This window comes from Chanos chanos, chromosome 6 (assembly GCF_902362185.1).
Source record: "Chanos chanos chromosome 6, fChaCha1.1, whole genome shotgun sequence".
Taxonomy (NCBI): domain Eukaryota; kingdom Metazoa; phylum Chordata; class Actinopteri; order Gonorynchiformes; family Chanidae; genus Chanos; species Chanos chanos.
This window is the reverse complement of record NC_044500.1, coordinates 44,580,064-44,598,511: the sequence shown is the minus strand read 5'-3', so window position 1 is coordinate 44,598,511 and position 18,448 is coordinate 44,580,064. Positions and strand designations below refer to the sequence as shown.

The 18,448-nt window shown below is 41.6% G+C and overlaps 1 protein-coding gene across 1 annotated transcript in view; it reads right to left on the bottom strand.

Moving 5' to 3' along the window:
• The window catches only part of cntn4 (contactin 4), an 86,071-nt gene extending 71,211 nt beyond the window's left edge, over positions 1-14,860 (bottom strand). Inside the window, exons 1-3 of the mRNA XM_030778396.1 lie at positions 14,815-14,860; positions 8,671-8,803; positions 1,229-1,404 (exon numbers count right to left, since the gene is read on the bottom strand). Of these exons, the coding sequence (XP_030634256.1) occupies positions 1,229-1,404; positions 8,671-8,803; positions 14,815-14,860 (355 nt within the window). The remainder of the gene's footprint in view (positions 1-1,228; positions 1,405-8,670; positions 8,804-14,814) is intronic.
• Between the last annotated feature and the right edge of the window lie 3,588 nt (positions 14,861-18,448).

Here is an 18,448-nt window from a genome sequence, read left to right as displayed (position 1 = left end):
CCTCCCCCCAATCCACCCCCAGAGCACATTATCAGATCGTTCCTTTCCTGACGCGTCCTGAGTCAGATCGCTACCGAACAACAGTGACCAGAGCAGGTGGCAGAACAAATGACCGCTGAGGGATGTGGCGGCCTTGGTCCCCGAAATGCGAGGGTGGGGCGGGGCATCAGAATGCAATCCAAGCCTGACAATCAGTCATTTGCTGCCAATGGCATCACTTAAGATTGGACGGCCAATCAGTGAAGGAGCCGCATGTGACTGAGAGAGGCACTAAACCACAAAGGCCAGCAGATGCCAACAGACTGTCAACGACACTCAATGAGACGGACAAGGGCGACGCAGCTCCATCGTTTTGCCAAGGTGTTACGTCACCGCTCTCTTTCCCACCTTAAAGCGGAGGGGGGGGGGGGAATTAAAAACCGAACGTTGAACGGGTTACGTCCGTAGACTCCGTCTCTCCTTACGAGAGGGTAGAACCTTCGGTCCTTTGGTTCAATCAATGTGTCACTCCTTTCTTTTTCTTCTTTTTCTTTCTTTTTTTTTTTTACATTTCTTATCAGTTGGTTTCAAATGCCACACGGCAGCTCTCAAGACGTTATGAAAACCGGAAACGCTCTGGGATGAATCACACGTGGCAGGCGTTTGAAACGAACGCCTTACCAAGACTCCCTCTGCTGATTGTCCTTGATCTCATGCAGCGTAAACCCTGAGTTATCAGTCAGATTTTTTTTTTTTTTTTTTTTTAAAAAAAAGGCCAGATGTTTCCTTTTCTGTGTAAGCATACAAATGGCCTATTAAAACACACCACTAAGTGACTTGCATAAAAAAAAAAGGTATTATTTTTTTTTTAACATCAGATTAAAATATCTCTGGCACAGCCTCATCCCATAGTAGCACCTTTGTTTTATCAATTAACATCTGACAGCTCAAAGTAAAACCATTATTTAATGTCATTTCCTTTCGCAGCCAGGGGGAATAAATTTCATTCTTCATTTTTTTTTTAGTGACTAAGTACAATATTTACACATAGCTCTATGAGACGTGAAAGAAGTCTCTGAGCTTAACCAGCAAGATAGGCTGCTTCTCTAGAAACTGTTTCCGCTTTAGTCATGTCGTCTGAGGGGGTAACAAGACGGAGTCACAACACTTCTGATACCAAATTCATTCAGAGCACATATTGGTGCTGTTTTGATCAGACTAGAGACAAGAGCTACAGTTATTGACTTACATGCAAAGGTTAGGCTGGCTTCTCGACTCACAATGGTCCCGAATGAGTTGGATGCCAGACACTGGTAGGTCCCGGCATCCTGGTCTTTGCTCAGGTGGCTGATCCTTAGGTTTCCCCCAGATAAGCTGTGGTGCGATCCTGATTTAGGAGTGATCAGGGTACCATTCAATTTCCACCTACAAGACAAAATTAAAATCATGCAATCAAGCAAAGATTAAAGGACTTAACAGGATCTCTGAATCACAGAGATTGTTCTCCTTATTCGCCTTGGAATGATGTTCCATTGTAAGTGCTTAATGATCTTATTCAGGGGCGTATTACGTAATCTGTGTTACCTTAGGAACGCTAAAAGCTTGGCAAAAGGGGAAAAAAAAAATTTCAAAGCATTTCAAGAATATTAAAACAATCTCTGTTCATGAAGTGTTCTGAAAATTGCATTGTACTGCATCTGACCGCGTTCCCCTCCTACAGGGAGGCTAGAGGGAGAGGGAGGCCCTTTTTTACTTGCCAAAAAACGCTGCCTCGTTTTTGCGGTAATCCATCTTGCTCGACGTCCAGTCAAACAGCATAAAAACGCAACTTAATCATCGCGCTGTGGCAATTAGAACTAATAGCTGCGGTGATCATTCCGCGTCTTTGTATTCCGTATCAGTCACTCCGATAATCTTTGATGTTGGTGGTGATCACTGAAGGATGTAATTCATTTATGATGACGGGATAGGATTCCCCATACCTCCATCACACGCTACCAGCACTATTATAATGCACAAGCACAGAAATCAATGGCGCTATATTCCAAGATGCCTTACAGGGCTTGTAAAACCATAATTCATAACCAAACCCTCAAAATACAATACATTTTTTTTTTTGCTTAATCGAAAACGTCCTGTCTGTTTCAAAGAATCCTAAATCAGATGTTTAGCAGGTGAGCAAGGATCTTGTGTTTTAATCATTAAAGTGAAGTAAATAAATAAACAAATAAATAATCATATTCGTCTGGAAATCCTGATTAAGCTTCAGAGTGATTAGACATTGATTACTTTGTCCACGTGGAAAGAAAGATAGATTTTTCTTCATGGCTTCCTGACAGAGGAACCAATAAGTCAAATCTATTATTGGCTATGGCCGCCTGGCTTTCTGTATGTCTTTATGAATTTATATATTTCACTGAAAGGAGGGGATCTAGGAAAGGCAAACCCATTACAGTAATTGAATAAAATCTCATATCATTAAAGAATCTATGATATCAGTTTGGGCGGCATGGCGGCACAGTGGTTCTTGGTGGGATGGCCAGGGTCCTCTCTGCGTGGAGCTTGAACATTCTCCCCGTGGGTTTCTGTCGGGAGCTCCGGTTTCCTCCCACAGTCCAAAAACATGTAAGTCAGGTGAACTGGAGTTACTAAATTGTTTCTAGGTGTGAAGGTGTGCGTGAATGTGTTTGTTCTGTGTGTCTGCCCTGCGATGGACTGGCGACCTGTCCAGGGTGTTTCCCTGCCTTTCGCCCGATGATCGCTGGGATAGGCTCCAGCATCCTGCAACTCTAATTAGGATAAGTGGCTTTGAAAATGAATGAATGAATGAATGATATCAGTATCACTGCAAAATTGGAGGTGTTTTGATAATGGCCTGATAATGATGTATTGAATAAGTAGGTAATAAGTAGGAAGTAAAACTCAACTGTTAAATAACAGCCCTACAGACTCAATTCAATTGCCATCCAGGACAGTGCTGGCCTTGTACTGACAGAATTACCACAACCATTGTTACCAGTACGTCAACCATAACTGGAACAGGAGCACTTAGAGACTGTGTCAGTCCAAGGTAAAAAATGTGTTAACTGCAACTGTGTCCAAGCTGATGTAAAGCACAGGTGATGATGATGACCAAAGTGCAGGTGTAGTCTCCCTCACTGTCAACATTCGACGCCAGCAACTGAAAAGCACTCACAAAATGAATTCATTGCTATTTCAGCCAAAGGTGAGAGTGGTTCGTTCCTGAGAGAGCAGCTAAAAAGATGCTGTATCAGGATTCAACAGAGAGACCAGGATATGCTGCTTTTCAGCACTCACCTCATAGTTAGAGTCTTACTTTTACCCTGAGAGTGAGGTGTGTGTATTCCTCAGGCAATCAGACACCACAAAATCTGGACAAATGACATCTAGCAGGACTGGCGCCCCCCTGGATGGGATTTGGCGAGCTCTCCCTACCATCGCCCTCGCTTCGGTTTGAGTGATGAGCGTTAAACGTGTCAGGAAAGCTGACGTGTACAGTATATCATGGTATTTTACGTTGGTATCATGTTTGTGCTGAACACGACGCTGAATTCAGAGTAAATTCTTCCTCGGGGTGCCACGAAAACAGAGTACCTAAACGCATTAAAACATTGGCCCCTTGTTAACTCCTCTTTTAAAAACTCATAGTTTTCATCTCTCCACTTTTAAAAACAACCTTGAAATGCCGAACAAGCGCTGTTATCAAGTCTCGTTTACTGTTGAAAAGACAGTAAAAAAAAATGACAGTAAGTCTAAGAAATCTTCTGCTTGTGTCCCATCTTCACCAAAAGAGAGTCCTATAGCTCATGCACTTTCATCACTGAAACACAAAGTGAATTCATGTTCGGACCTTCCCCGGGAGACTCCTTACCGAGAGAGCATCTCCGAAACTTGACTCATCACGCTTCCAGAATCTCCATTCAGCTGATACGGGTCAGCAAAGCGGACCCCGGGCGCATTTCCCTAAGCAAAAACAAAAAATCTGCCTAATGCTCCAGAGAGCAGGGTCATTTGCACATGAAGATGATCTCCACAGAGAGACTCCAACAGCAAACTCGCTTAACCTCTAAAGCACATGAGCATTGCCTCTCTATTTGTCCCTCCAAAAAAAAAAAAAAAAAAAAAAAAACCCTCTTTACACAAAGCTCCACTCTCCAGAGTCTTATTAAAAACCACATACTCAGAATCAAAGAGGTCCATCCACTTACATCAATATGCCACAGCAGCCAAGTCTCCTTCAGAGAATAAACCAGAAAACATAATAAATATCAGATCACACGGCAAACAATAACAACTTAGGGCTCTTGCCGCATATGTATTTTACAAAATGTAACAGCGTCCTTGTGAGAGGAGCTTATGTTTTTTTTTTCTTCTTTTTATCTTACATACACTTCTGTCCCAGACCGAATGAAAGAGGTCTGTATATGAAAAGTCCAGTTTAACAACGATAAATTGGTTTCTTTTCTTGCCCAAAACGATGGTCCTCCTGGTTCTGATTGTACATAAAATAAAGCCCGTGTATAAAAAGTGTAAATGCAGACGCTTCATTAATGACAGTAGGGAGTGTGAAGAAAGGAGCTTTCTCAAGGTCTTGATGGAGGATTCTTTTGGCCGCAAAAACTATCTTAATTGTTTTCACACCTCCGACAGGACTGAATGAATGTAAAGAGAGGCAGAGAGAGAGAGAGAGAGAGAGAGAGAAAGAGAGAGAGAGTTGTCTGTAGTGCTTAAAAAAGAAAAGAAACTGAAAAACCCTTCCATTTTTTAAAACTTGAATTAAAAAAAAAAATAAATAAAACACCTAGGAAAATGATTCAGACATAAATGTGTTTTTTTAAAAAAAGGCATAGCATTGGTTAGCATGCTGATAATCAAACTGTGCTGCTGAACTGAAGTTGAACTGTCCTGAACCCAAGATTTTCATAAAAAAAAACAAAAACCCAAAACCAAAAACCCAACATCCAGCTCAGAGGACCAATAAAGGAAAAAATAAAACATCGGTAACATCAAAGCCTTCATACTAACCCTCCAATTTTTCCTGATATGCACTTCCATAAGTAAGTTCTACATCCAAGCTTAAGAAAGACAATTTAATAAGCAAATTCAAAGCACATGGGCTGTTTAGCATACATTTATGCAAAGAGAAACTCCTCAAGTCCAGTCACTGGAATAGGACACAGTTTCCCATTCAAAACACACTTGCAAAATAGTGTCTTTGGAGACAGGGTGCACTTTGTTTGGAAAAGGATCAAATTTGTTTGGGTGGATTGTGGAGCACATGCGCATGAGCGCATTGATATTGTGTATGTATTATTTTCATTGTCAAAACAACAATAATTATAGTGTAGATGCATCAACATTTGATCCACTGTCAGTCTGCATGCATGCACCATATAGCTCTAACATGAAGTTCATCCATCATTCATCCATAGTATAGCCCTCCATGAGGTCAACTGTTGAGTGAGAACCCATCAAATTGACACTCTTGTTCACTTTGGAGTGACTGTATCAATGATAATGCTGTCTGTTACATTTAAAGATGAAATACACAGAAAATATATACTGGCATCTCTGATAGTGAAAAAAAAAAAAGGTCGAACATCAAACAGACTGTACGAGGCTTAAAAAAAACAATGATCTTTGGCTGGCGAAATTCGATGATCATTATTTTCACAAAGTTAAAATCCATTTTCACACATTTCAGTTTGAAGTCAAACAGATGGAACAATTCAAAGGTGTCAGGGAGATTTTTTCAGTCCAGCCTTAAGATCACACATGGGTGTAGTGCCCTTTTCCTCTCCTTTCTCTGTTCCTCTCCCATTGGTCAGTTTTGGTTAGGTTCTCTGTTTACTTCCTGGTTTGTTAGTTCAGCCTAGTTTAGTCCTGTTGGTTTGATCACTGACCTGTCCCACCTGGTTTTAGTTACTTCAGCCTAGTTTAGTCTCGTTAGTTTAATCACTGACCTGTCCCACCTGGTTTTAGTTACTTCAGCCTAGTTTAGTCTCGTTAGTTTAATCACTGACCTGTCCCACCTGTCTTTAGTTAGTTCAGCCTAGTTTAGTCTTGTTAGTTTAATCACTGACCTGTCTCACCTGTCTTTAATTAGTTCAGCCTAGTTTAGTCCTGTTGGTTTAATCACTGACCTGTCCCACCTGGTTTTAGTTAGTTCAGCCTAGTTTAGTCTTGTTAGTTTAATCACTGACCTGTCCCACCTGTCTTTAGTTAGTTCAGCCTAGTTTAGTCTTGTTAGTTTAATCACTGACCTGTCCCACCTGTCTTTAGTTAGTTCTGTTTAGTTTAGTCTTGTTAGTTTAATCACTGACCTGTCCCACCTGTCTTTAGTTAGTTCAGCCTAGTTTAGTCCTGTTGGGGTGATCACTGACCTGTCTCACCTGTCTTTAGTTAGTTCAGCCTAGTTTAGTCCTGTTGGTTTAATCACTGACCTGTCTCACCTGTCTTTAGTTAGTTCAGCCTAGTTTAGTCCTGTTGGTTTGATCACTGACCTGTCCCACCTGGTTTTAGTTAGTTCAGCCTAGTTTAGTCTTGTTAGTTTAATCACTGACCTGTCTCACCTGTCTTTAGTTAGTTCAGCCTAGTTTAGTCCTGTTGGTTTAATCACTGACCTGTCTCACCTGTCTTTAGTTAGTTCAGCCTAGTTTAGTCTTGTTAGTTTAATCACTGACCTGTACCACCTGGTTTTAGTTAGTTCAGCCTAGTTTAGTCCTGTTGGTTTAATCACTGACCTGTCCCACCTGTTTTAGTTAGTTCAGCCTAGTTTAGTCCTGTTGGTTTAATCACTGACCTGTCTCACCTGTCTTTAGTTAGTTCAGCCTAGTTTAGTCCTATTGGTTTAATCACTGACCTGTCTCACCTGTCTTTAGTTAGTTCAGCCTAGTTTAGTCTTGTTAGTTTAATCACTGACCTGTACCACCTGTCTTTAGTTAGTTCTGTTTCGTTTTGCATAAATACTTTTGCTTTTCCCTCAGTTCTTCGTCTGGAGGTTATTCCAGAAAACAGGTTTAGTGAAAACTCAGAGTTAGTTAACTCAGAGAAACCTCCTAATAGAAGAGCCCTATGGCTTCATTCTCCTAGCAAGACAAAGCCATAAGGCTCTACTCTTAGGAGGTTTACTACTTTCTCTGAGTTAACAAGTTTTCGCTGAACCTGTTTTCTGGAATAACCCCATGGTGTTGTTTGGTGTTTACCCAAATCGACCAAGAAACACCTGAAAATAAAAATTCAAAAGTAATGTTCAACGTTTGTGTGTATGTGTGTGTGTGTGTGTGTGTGTGTGTGTGTGTGTGTGTGTGTGTGTGTGTGTTTGTTTGTTTATGTGTAGGTTTAACATGTGGTTTCACAGACATACACTTCCTTAGTAAATAAAAAGTCAATTGTGAATGTATGACACTTCAGGTTAAACAAACAAACAAACAAAAAATATATATATATATTTTGATATACGTGAAATGGTGTCACTGAATTATTATCACTGAATAATACATTTGAAATCATGCGCTTTGGAACCATTCACTACAGCTCTGTTCTGACTCGCACATAGATTATTGCCGCGAGAACATAAAATGCTTAGTTCAGGAGCAGACACAGTAAATGAAAAACATGTATGACTGAGCTTAATCGTATTAGCCTTGACTTTGAGACAGAGATACAGACACAAGCTTCATTTGCTAAGCACCTGTTGTGCGTAATCACAAGCGAGAAGGAATTACATAGCATAATTCAGAACCATCTGGCTACTGGGTTTGTTGATGTTTGAAGATCTGCTCCTTCTCTAAAGCCTTCTGCGTAACGTGTACCCTCCTTAAAACCTTTTCCAAGAAGGTAGATCAGCAGATGCATAAATGCTGAAAGAAAAACCAGCTTTGATTTTCATCCAGGTTTTCTACAATCTCAACAGATGTTGTAATGAAAACGATCTGAGAAGGATGATGTACAGTGTCGTGTGTGCGTGTGTGTGTGTGAGAGAGAGAGAGAGAGGGAGAGAGTCAGTGCTGAATAGAGTTAATGAATTCTGAAGATGATTTACTCGATTACTGCTCTAGATTCAACAACGTGATGGCACAACCTTGACGCCAAGCAGCTGAGTAGGTCATCTGTTAAGCTGACTGAATCTTCTCAGTGAAACAACCCCATATTTCTAAATCTAACCTCCACATTCCTCCAAAGGAACCTAATTGATCCAAACCTCCAAGCTGACACAGATCTACCACACCAACCTGTCAATAAATTAATGAAGCCTACAGACAGGAAAAGGCCAAACCCATCCACACACACACACACACACACACACACACACACATACACACACACACACACACACACACACACACACACACACACACAGAGCGAGGACATAATTTGTATTTGTGTTCCATAATGAAATAATGCATTTATGCATTTATAAACAAGACATCTCCAGAACTCCTCCAGGTGTGAAAAACATACCTGCCTACGTAGTATGGATATGAGTGATGTATATTAAGTGGCAAAAAGAGTATATATCAGGACTAAAGCGAAATAGCTTTTATTCTCTTTACATTTTAGAAAGAGCATCCAAAAATTGCCTTCAGAAGATTTGGCGTATTTTTTTTCCCATTTACTGAGGAACGACATCAGAACTGAATAATTAAGTCGTGTCTCTCGTTCACTCACCTGTAGAAAAGAGGCGGAGAACCCTGGGCCTCACAGCTAAACACCACCTCCCTGCTCCTCTCCAAGGAGTCCACGGGAAACACGATGCTACCGGGCTGCTTGGTAAAGACTGGACTCAACAGACCACCACTCACTGCAAGGAAAGAGAGAAAGAGAGAGAGGGAGAGAGAGAACAAGAGAGAGAAGGAGAAATGAGTACACTACAGCTGTACTCAGGACACCAAACCCTGTTTGCAAAACAAGCAATTAGTCGTCTGCAGTCTCGTCGGCAGCAAACAGGCTATAGCTGGTAAAGCATTAGTGAGGCAAAACCGCAGGCAGACAAAACATATCAATTAATGCTGCCTGCCACAGCCCCGGTGGCATGGAGAAGAATTATTTCAGGGGCGACGTGCCTTCAGAAGCTATTTAGACGGAAATAGGATCGCTCCCAATTTATACCGGATGTGTTTTTCATCTAGCTTTTGTCAAAGCGCTCCCTTATTTATTCCCCAGCGCTATAGAATCGCTTGTGTCTCGACAAACACGCAGGCAATTAGCTACGTGGTTAGCGCTCCCTCGGTTGTGGTTTTGAGCTTTTCTCTCTGTGTGCGGTTACGCAGCACTGACAGGAACGTCTCCATTACTGCTAAAGCACATGCCCGTCCAGAAACCTCCCGCCACGACACGCACACTGAGAAAACGGCACTTCTGAGACCTGAACAAAGGCAAAACGACAGCTTTTCTGATGGCCTTACTGTCAAAACGTAACACAGTGCTATTGGTATTTTATCTCACATCACAAAGGCACAAATTAAAGCAAAAAATTAAAAAAAAAAAAAATGAAAAGAGCACTGTGGTTTGTGATTTTAGCACAAATGCTAGATATGGCTAAAGCAAACAGAGAACATTCTGGCTACGGTTTTAGCCTTTGAAAAGCACTGAAGGTCAGTTTTGCTCTGCTCCTACCCTGCAGGAGAGCAAAACCTCCACAATACAACCCACAATCTCACTCTCTTATTTAGGCATCATACAAACCAGCCAAAGCTTTTTAACAGCGGGAGGTATCACTGCTACAGTGTGTGGTAAATAATAAACACCACTATGACAAAATAATAGAAAAAAAATAACACAAAAACAACCTGCATTATTCAGTATGTTTAAAAAAAAGGGAAAAAAAGAGAAAGAAACAAAAGTAATAACAGACGACAGGGTCTTGCCGCTAGGAGCATCACACCTGTCCCGTGTCTTTGTTTCTGAAGGTGAGTGACTTAACTACACTTAGGCTTTCTAAAATGGGCAGTTCTTTCAACATAGACTACATCCTCATGTGACTTATTGCCAACTCCACTGAGGTTTTTTCTAAGGTCAAAGATCAGACATGTCACGGTTAATTACTTCCATTCCCCATGTAATTATGAGCACCCACATAGTCCAAACACTCGCAAAACGCATGCACACACACGCAAACACACACAAACACACAGACACAGTGTCTCTCTCTCCTACATTTGTGCACATAGTCCTTCTCTCACACAAACACACACATGCGCGCACATACACGCACACGCATTTGTATTCATATCTTAGTGTGGAATTCCCACAGACTCCCTCTTAACTCCAATCAAAGAAATATTTTGACACTTTTTGTTCCACTAATAACAACAATGTCCTTTAGAAGAAAAAGAACACTTAATATTGTGGAGATGAGCCAACATCCCCATAAAACCACCACTTTTCAGATATTTATCTCATCATGGGGACATTTGGTCCACATAACACATACACGCACACACATGAACACAGACAAAGAGAGAGAGAGGGAGAGAGAGAGAGAGAGAGAGAAAGAGAGGGAGAGAGAGACAGAGAGAGATCCACATTACATTTTAACCATAATACAATAATTGAGTCTTTGTGTCCTATTTTAGTCCCTTGAATTGTTTCCACTGAGTATAACTTGCATATAAAAAAAAAAAAAAATCTTTTTTAGAAATGTCATTTTGTGTTAGTCAGAAATCAGTTTCAGGATTGGATTTGTGGCAGAGGAGGAGACCATAATCCCCATTCCCAAAAGAGAAGAAATAATTTGATTTCAAATGTAAGGGATTTAACAGCATCTGTGAGTCACTCAATCTCTCTGTTTGTTTAAAATGACCTTTACAGACTTCTCAAGGGCAACGGTCTTTGCGGAATGTTCTCTGGCGTATCATTGTCTCAGATTTGCCATATCGAATTAACAGGAGGCGGTAAAGGGGGGGGGGCAGGATCATGATGAATGATTTAAGATAGATAACTACGCCTCACAAAACCCTATTCACCATTTCAAGACTCTTCCCAATGACAGCTTCACATTCTTATATGTTTGATTTAAAAGGTTGATGATAAAAACCCAAACAACTAATGCATATCAGTGCGAAAGACACAGAGATGATGCTATAAATGGATGGGAAAAAAAAAAATTTCTGTGGATTTTGGAAAAAGTCTTAAAGATAACAGGTATATTCATAAATCATGAAGCTTTGATCTTTTATGTCAAATCGAAAAAGTGGGCGTGTGTTAGATCTTTTCATCCGTATATGAATTGATGTATCTCTCGGTGGCTTAAGTGGGTGTTGAAATATTTCTGTGGAGCGCGATGCAAATATATTCAGTGACTCACCGCAAAATCTGTCAGCAGGTAGTAGGCTGTGTGTGTATGTGCGTCTGTGTGTGTCTGTGTGACGCGTATTTACGCGTGTGTGTGTGTGCCCATATGTCTTTGAGTGGCAGGCTATATGTGTTTTGGAGTGTGTGTGTGTGTCTGTGTGTGTGTATGTCTTTGAGTGGCAGGCTATATGTGTTTGGGCGTGTGTGTGTGTGTGTGTGTGTGTGTGTGTGTGTGTATGTCTTTGAGTGGCAGGCTATATGTGTTTGTGGGTGTGTGTTTGTGGGTGTGTGAGTGTATGTATGCGTGTAAGTTCTCATATTGTCTGTGCTGAAAAAACAAAACAAAACAAACAAAACAAACAAACAAACAAAAAAACATTGTGGTGTTGTCTGGGAGAGTGGGTGCCTCAGCTAGAGTAATTGGCCTTGTTGGTTTTCGTACACACACACACACACACACACACACACACACACACACACACACACACACACATCATTCCAGCTTTTCCAGTTTTCACTAATTCCCCAAGTGATGTGACAAGCTAACATTTCCATGACTGAGGTGATTTTTTTGTTGTTGCTGTGTGCCCCCCCCCTCCACCCCCCATAAGCTTGGAGCACAGATAAGACTACCCAACTGTCCAATGTGTCTGGGCTTCTTTTTGTGTGTGTGTGTGTGTGTGTGTTTTTAAATGTAGGCTGTCATGATGATATTGCAGGATTGTATGCAGTATAGTGTGGTGTGGTGTTGTAGCACAGTGTACTGTTGTTTGACTCCAAAACGGAAAACTACCAAAAAAAAAAAAAAAAAAAACCTAAAAGGCAAAAACAAACAAACAAACAAACAAACAAACCCCCCCACAAATGCTATGACTGTATTATCTCCACCACACTGTGTGTGTGTGTGTGTGTGTGAGTCTACGCTTGCAGAACTCCAGGATTGACTGAAACACAGCAGAGAAAACACTGTAGAGATTTTAATGTGATATTTAGGAGATGGACATTTACTGCACACCATGTACAGTCCCTTAAGAATGTACACTATGTGGAGATGTTAGAAAAAAAGTATATAAACATACACAAACACACACAGACATAGACACACATGAAATGTTTCGGAAAACTTGCATCATATACTGCCACATGGCAACCAGATAGTACGGGGTAAACACAGACACCCACACCCACACCCACACACACACACACACACACAGACACACACACACATACAGGACTCAATTTTCTCTGTCTTGGAACCCCCCAGTGTAATAATGATTCTTTCACGTGATGCTGAAAACTGACAAGAGAGCTCTAAGCTGAAATTTTAATTAAACCCAACATCTTTTGAGAGAAGTTAAATGGTGAAGCCAACAAAATAAGCGTGGAACAGGTGCACATGCCCTTTGGGAAGAAGTGTGTGTTCACTACGGCAAACAAGTGCTTCCTGCTCTCTCTCTCTCTCTCTCTCTCTCTCTCTCTCCCTCTTTCTCGGAGTGTGTCGATCTACTCTCTCTGTCTCTGGCATTCTATTCACAAACTCATTAAAATGCTTCAACTGTGTCTAGTGTGAAAGAGGGACATTGTGTGTGTGTGTGTGTGTGTGTGCATGTGTATGTGTACGTGTGTGCGTCTGTGCGTGCGCGTGTGTGTATAATTTCAATAGCCTGTATTTTTCTGAGAGACAAGCACTCTCATTTCCCACCTTTCCCCCCTTCCTTATCACACTATGACGGCTTTTCAGAGGCACCTTTTGAAACATACACACAAACAGGCTCCCAGACACACACACACACACACAAACACACTTCTGATGAAACCGTGTGTTGAGTAAGCTGAGAGAAAGTGAGAGAGAGAGAGAGAGAGAGAGAGAGAATGAGTTACAGCTGATTCTCCTGACTGTATGAATAAAACATTTATTGATATGCATATCTGCGGAATGTGTCGACAAAGCACTAACAAAACAAAACAGGTGAGCGTTAAAAAAAAAAAAAAGAGAGAGAGAGAGAGGGAGAAAGAAAGAAGGGGGAGAAAGAGAGGAAAACAAGGCTCGCTCTGAATCGCTGACATCACCAATTAGCAGGGGCTTGCCTATGCGAGAGGCAGGGGAGCAAGTCCTCCCTCATCCCGCTCACTTCAAGAGTAATTGCTTCTCCAGAGATGGAGCAGGTGAGTCCACCTGGAGTTGAGAGCCGACTGGAGTTACTCAGCTACAGTGTTCCCTTTCATCAACAACAACAACAACAAAAATGAGAAAAAAAAAAAAAAAAAAGTCTTTGCTTCTCTCCAGCTAATGCCGCCATCACTGTGATATGTGGGCTAATGAAGCTCTTAATGGAGCTGCTAGCAGGAACTGGAGAAGCTGCATTAGGGTGTCAATGGGTGATCAGAAGACTCTTTTTTCACGGTGTCAGGAGGTCCTAAAATAACCTGCAAATTTGAGAGTCTCGCAGCAAAAAAAAAAAAGAAAAAAAAAAAGGATTATTTCGGGTGGGTTTGGTCTCCCTCTCTGCGACCCGGGGGCAGAGAAAAAAACGCACAGTGGTAAGGGCGACGTGATTTTGATATATTTGACACAGGTGGGGTTTAGTGTGGTGGGAGATGGCTAATTAAATTGAATAGAGCGTACGGTGGCACGCATACGCGATGGGCGAGGCAGAAATGAAACGGAGACAGCTGCCAAAGTTTATGACACACAGATGGACACCTTAGGGATATGGAAGTCCACCAATGGAACACCAGCTCTGTCGGCCTGACAACGGGAATAAGGTCTCTCACACACACACACACACACACCCACACACGCGCACACAGACACAAATGTGCGCGCGCGCACACACATACAGACATACACATATACAGACGTACACACAGACACACAGACACACACACACACTCAGAGGCTTTGTACTGTGAAATATTGATGTTTCAGAATCTCTCGGATTCACAGTGTGGGCAGTTTCTGTTTTCAGGGCAAAAACGCTTCGTCCAGGCTCCAAAAATCCAAAAAAGCCTTCCAAACACACCGTACAGAACAAATAACACCCCTAGGCACCGAAATGTCCAAAGAGTATCGCCTCTTCCTCTTCCTCTCATGCTATAGCGAATTTTTTTTTGGGGGGGGGGGGGGGGGGGGGGGGGGGGGGGGCTGGCGTATTCTCTTTCGACACATTTATTTTGAAGTGCTTCTTGAATGAAGATTGTCTAACTCCGCGCTAATGAACAGCGATGCTGACTCTGCAGAAACGTTTGAAGTTTTCAGCAGTCATATTTGAATATTTTTTATATAATTGATATTTTCACACAGCTCCATCATTAGCTGTCAGCTCTTACTCTGTTTTGATTACATGCCACCTCAATCATCATTAAAAAAAAAAAAAAAGAAAGAAAAAAAAGAAAAGATGTACCTGAGTCTTTTTTTTTAAAAAACGTCTGGGCAGTATATCTGAGAGCAGATCAGACTAGACAATAAAAAACACACACACACACACACACACACACACACACACAAATCAAACAAACCTCTCACAATGTGATCCCGCACGGTGCCTTTGTAGCGCTCAATCATTTTCAGTTCGCAGATGCAAACTCAATGGAGCGCGCTGCCAAGTCAGAAATAGATTGGTTGATTAATGACGTACTAATTACAATTAATGCCACAGTCATGTTCGTAATCGTCAGATTAAGAGATACTGAATCCCAATCTTGGAAACTAAAGGATGACAATAACACCGTGCTAACTAAGCATCGTAAACCATGGGCTCTGGGGTAGGCTTTATCAAGGGTTTCCCAGTCAACAGTACACAAGCAGCGGTCTCTCTAATCAGGATTAGTTAACATGTCACCGTGCTCGCGCTGCCACCTCCTTCATCTACGCTGTAAAAACTGTGTGTAAATCTCGTTTGTGTTAGGAGGGCTGAAATAGACGGTGTTCGTCATGACCGTTGTCTGTTAAATGATTGCCGAGTAAGTCTTTAGTGACACTAATGTCAAAATATGTTTAGTGATGTATCGATCGTATGGGGACGTGGTATTGTGGAGGAAGGTCGTTGTCCTTGGCAAACTTCCCATTGTGGCGTGACAATGACATATACGTCGCACGGGCTTAATAACATTTATTCTTGTAAAGTGAGTTGAGACCAGACTCTCCTTGTCTTTCTCTCGCTATCTCTCTCTCTTTCTCTCTCTCACACACTCTCTATGTGTCCCTTTTTTCTCTCTCTCATTTTCTCACTCTCAGCGTTGCAATCTCTCTCTTGCTTTCTCACTCATACACTCACTCACTCTTAGTCACTTACTCACTCTCTCTCTTTCTTTCTCTCTTAGCCCTAAAATCTCTCTCTCTCTCTCTTTTCACTTGCTCCTTCTGCCCTCCTCTCACTCTCAACCCTAAAATCTCACTCTCTCTTTCTCACTCACAATTTCTCTATCCATCTCTCTCTCTCACACAGTGCATGTGCATCCATCCTGCATCCACTGAAGGTGATGATCATGAGTTGAAAAAGCTGAGTCTTTCAGGGGAGGCAAGTCCACTTGGGTATCAATGCGGAAAAGCCTCCTTAGATCTTTGGTTAAGGCCGCTACACCTTGCCTCAGCTGTCGAGGCAAAAAAAAAAAAAAAAAAAAATCATTCACTCACTTTGAGCTGAAACTAAACCCGCCCAAACTCAGACCCGGCGCCCAAAGGCAGGAAAGATGTTTCTGCTTAAACCGGGATCTCAGAATCTCCTCTTACCACCTTGTTCACACCTGACATGAAATGTTGACTTATCCTTTGTGGCCACAACCGAACAGTGCACAGTTTAGGGCAACAGGCTGGAAAAAAAACGAACCTAATCTGAGGACCGATATCAGGTGAAAGTAAATGAATTTGAAGAGCTTACCTCAGTATGAAGGAAAGATAAAAAAAAAAGAAAAAACAGAGAGAAAAAAAACTTGCAGAAAGGGGGAAAGAAATCCACTATGGGACTTGCGGTATCTATTCAATTTACATTTATATCGTATGCCACAGACAGTGTAGCTTTCTCTGCCTGCTGTAGGGAATCAGAAAGATAAGACTCTTCTAGACCTGCACTTTAGAGCGTGTTCGGCTCAGAGACTCTGGAGATTTCTGTTAATGTTAATTCACTGATATTGTCTTCTTCCTTCATAGAGAAAGAAGGAAAATTCTACCTGAGGAGAGGTTCGAACACGTATTCTAAGCTCATTGTCAAATTCAGAGACAGAGAGAGAGAGGGAGAGAGAGAGAAAAAAAAAATCTTCTATGAGACTACAAACACATCTAAGCGTGTATCCCTGGAAATAACTCCATGTGTAAAACACAGCACAAATTGGTTCAAGGTCGAGGAAAAGAGAGAAGGAGAGGGGGAAAAAAAAGAGACTGGCTCATGTCTGCCATGCCTGAGAGGAGCTATTAGAATGAGCAGAAGTCTATCGTACCGAGGTGGTTTATGGGGACAGGAAACTATCTATTTCCAGTATATGAGGAATAGGTCAATGAAATACACAGGCACAGATATAGTCGTTTTCTTCTTCTTCTTCTTCTTCTTCTTCTTCTTCTCCTTTTTCAATTTGTACCCGCAAGACGTGTGGACGTCATACCGATAACAGAACAGATTTGAAAACAAGGACAGCTAATGAGGAATTACTTTCAATACATTTCTTTCATTTCAGACGGTCTATCATTTTTGGCGAAAGAATCGACCTCCAATGAGAAAACATTTATGAAGCTCGAAACCGACATGCTCTACGAAACGGATTTTTTTTTTTTTTAAATCATTTGTCTTAAAGATACAATTTAGAAAGAAAAAAAAAAATCAACGCATTCCAAAGAATCTTCGGGAAAAACCCAAAGCTGGTATACTGAGGGACAAAAAATGTAAAATTTGTCGATAAGTAAATGAGACAAATCGTAATCAAGCGAATGTTGTTTGTAGTAGGTTCCTGGACAGGGCTAAGAGCTACGTTTGGGTGTGGGAGTGAGATGAAGAGGGCTAAAATATCCCTGCTCATTATCTGTGTGCATGTCTGCTACTTCCAGAACTCTTTCACAGTTTGAAATCGGTGTGCGCTCCAGGCAAAACCCAGTAACCTCCTCATGAGAGCTAGACCTCAGATGTAGATGTTCTGCCAGTATCAAGTGTGCTATTGCCAGATGCCTTAAGAAATATTAACAAATGTGTGTGTGTGTGTACGAGAGAGAGAGAGAGAGAGAGAGAGAGAGAGAGAGAGAGAGAGAGAGAGAGACAGAAGCACCAGAGTTTTTAAGTTATACTGTAAATTTCAAATATGTGTGTGTGAGAGAGAGAGAGAGAGAGAGAGAGACAGACAGAGAGACAGAAGCACCAGGGTTTTTAAGTTATACTGTAAATTTCAAATATGTGTGTGTGTGTGTGTGTGTGTGTGTGAGAGAGAGAGAAAGAGACAGAGACAGAGACAGAGAGAGAGAGAGAGAGAGAGAAGCACTAGAGTTTTTAAGTTATGCACATTAAGTACAAAAGTACAAGTATACAAATTAGCAAATTAGCCATCAAAAAAAATGTCGAACGAAAGCTTTAGAATCACAGACAGGAGAAAAGCCAAAATGAGAGGAGTCAAACACATGACAGACGTAAGGTTGGATTCGGGCAGATGACAACCATATTCTCTCTTCGGGTGACGCTTGGCTCTCGAGCCGTTTTGATGACTTCAATTTGTTTCAGGGTGACAGGGATTTACATGCTAGCAAATGTGGGGATTTATTTGCATAGACTTCGCCTGCTATGCTGTCATTTTCGATTCTGCTCTCTTACTCTCTCTCACTCTCTCTCTCTCTCTCTCTAAAGCTTTCTCTCTGTTCTTTACCATAAACCAAAGGCCCTGTTTTCTTTGTCTAGCCCTCTCTCAGACCAAGTCTATCTTGTGTCTCTCTCCCCTTTAATGACTAAATCAATCAGTTCTCAGCGAGAAGAAGAGCTTTGCTAGCTGCCTCGCTGCAGGTCTTTCCAACCACTCCTTCCACAGAAAACCCACCATCTCACCAATTACTCACAACTGTACCACACACAAGATTTATCCACTACTGTTTCTCCTTTAGCTAGGGATCAGTGTGACAAAGCCTACAACATATTGTCTGTCATAAAATACGTCTTCACGCCCAGCGATATCATGAAAGCAA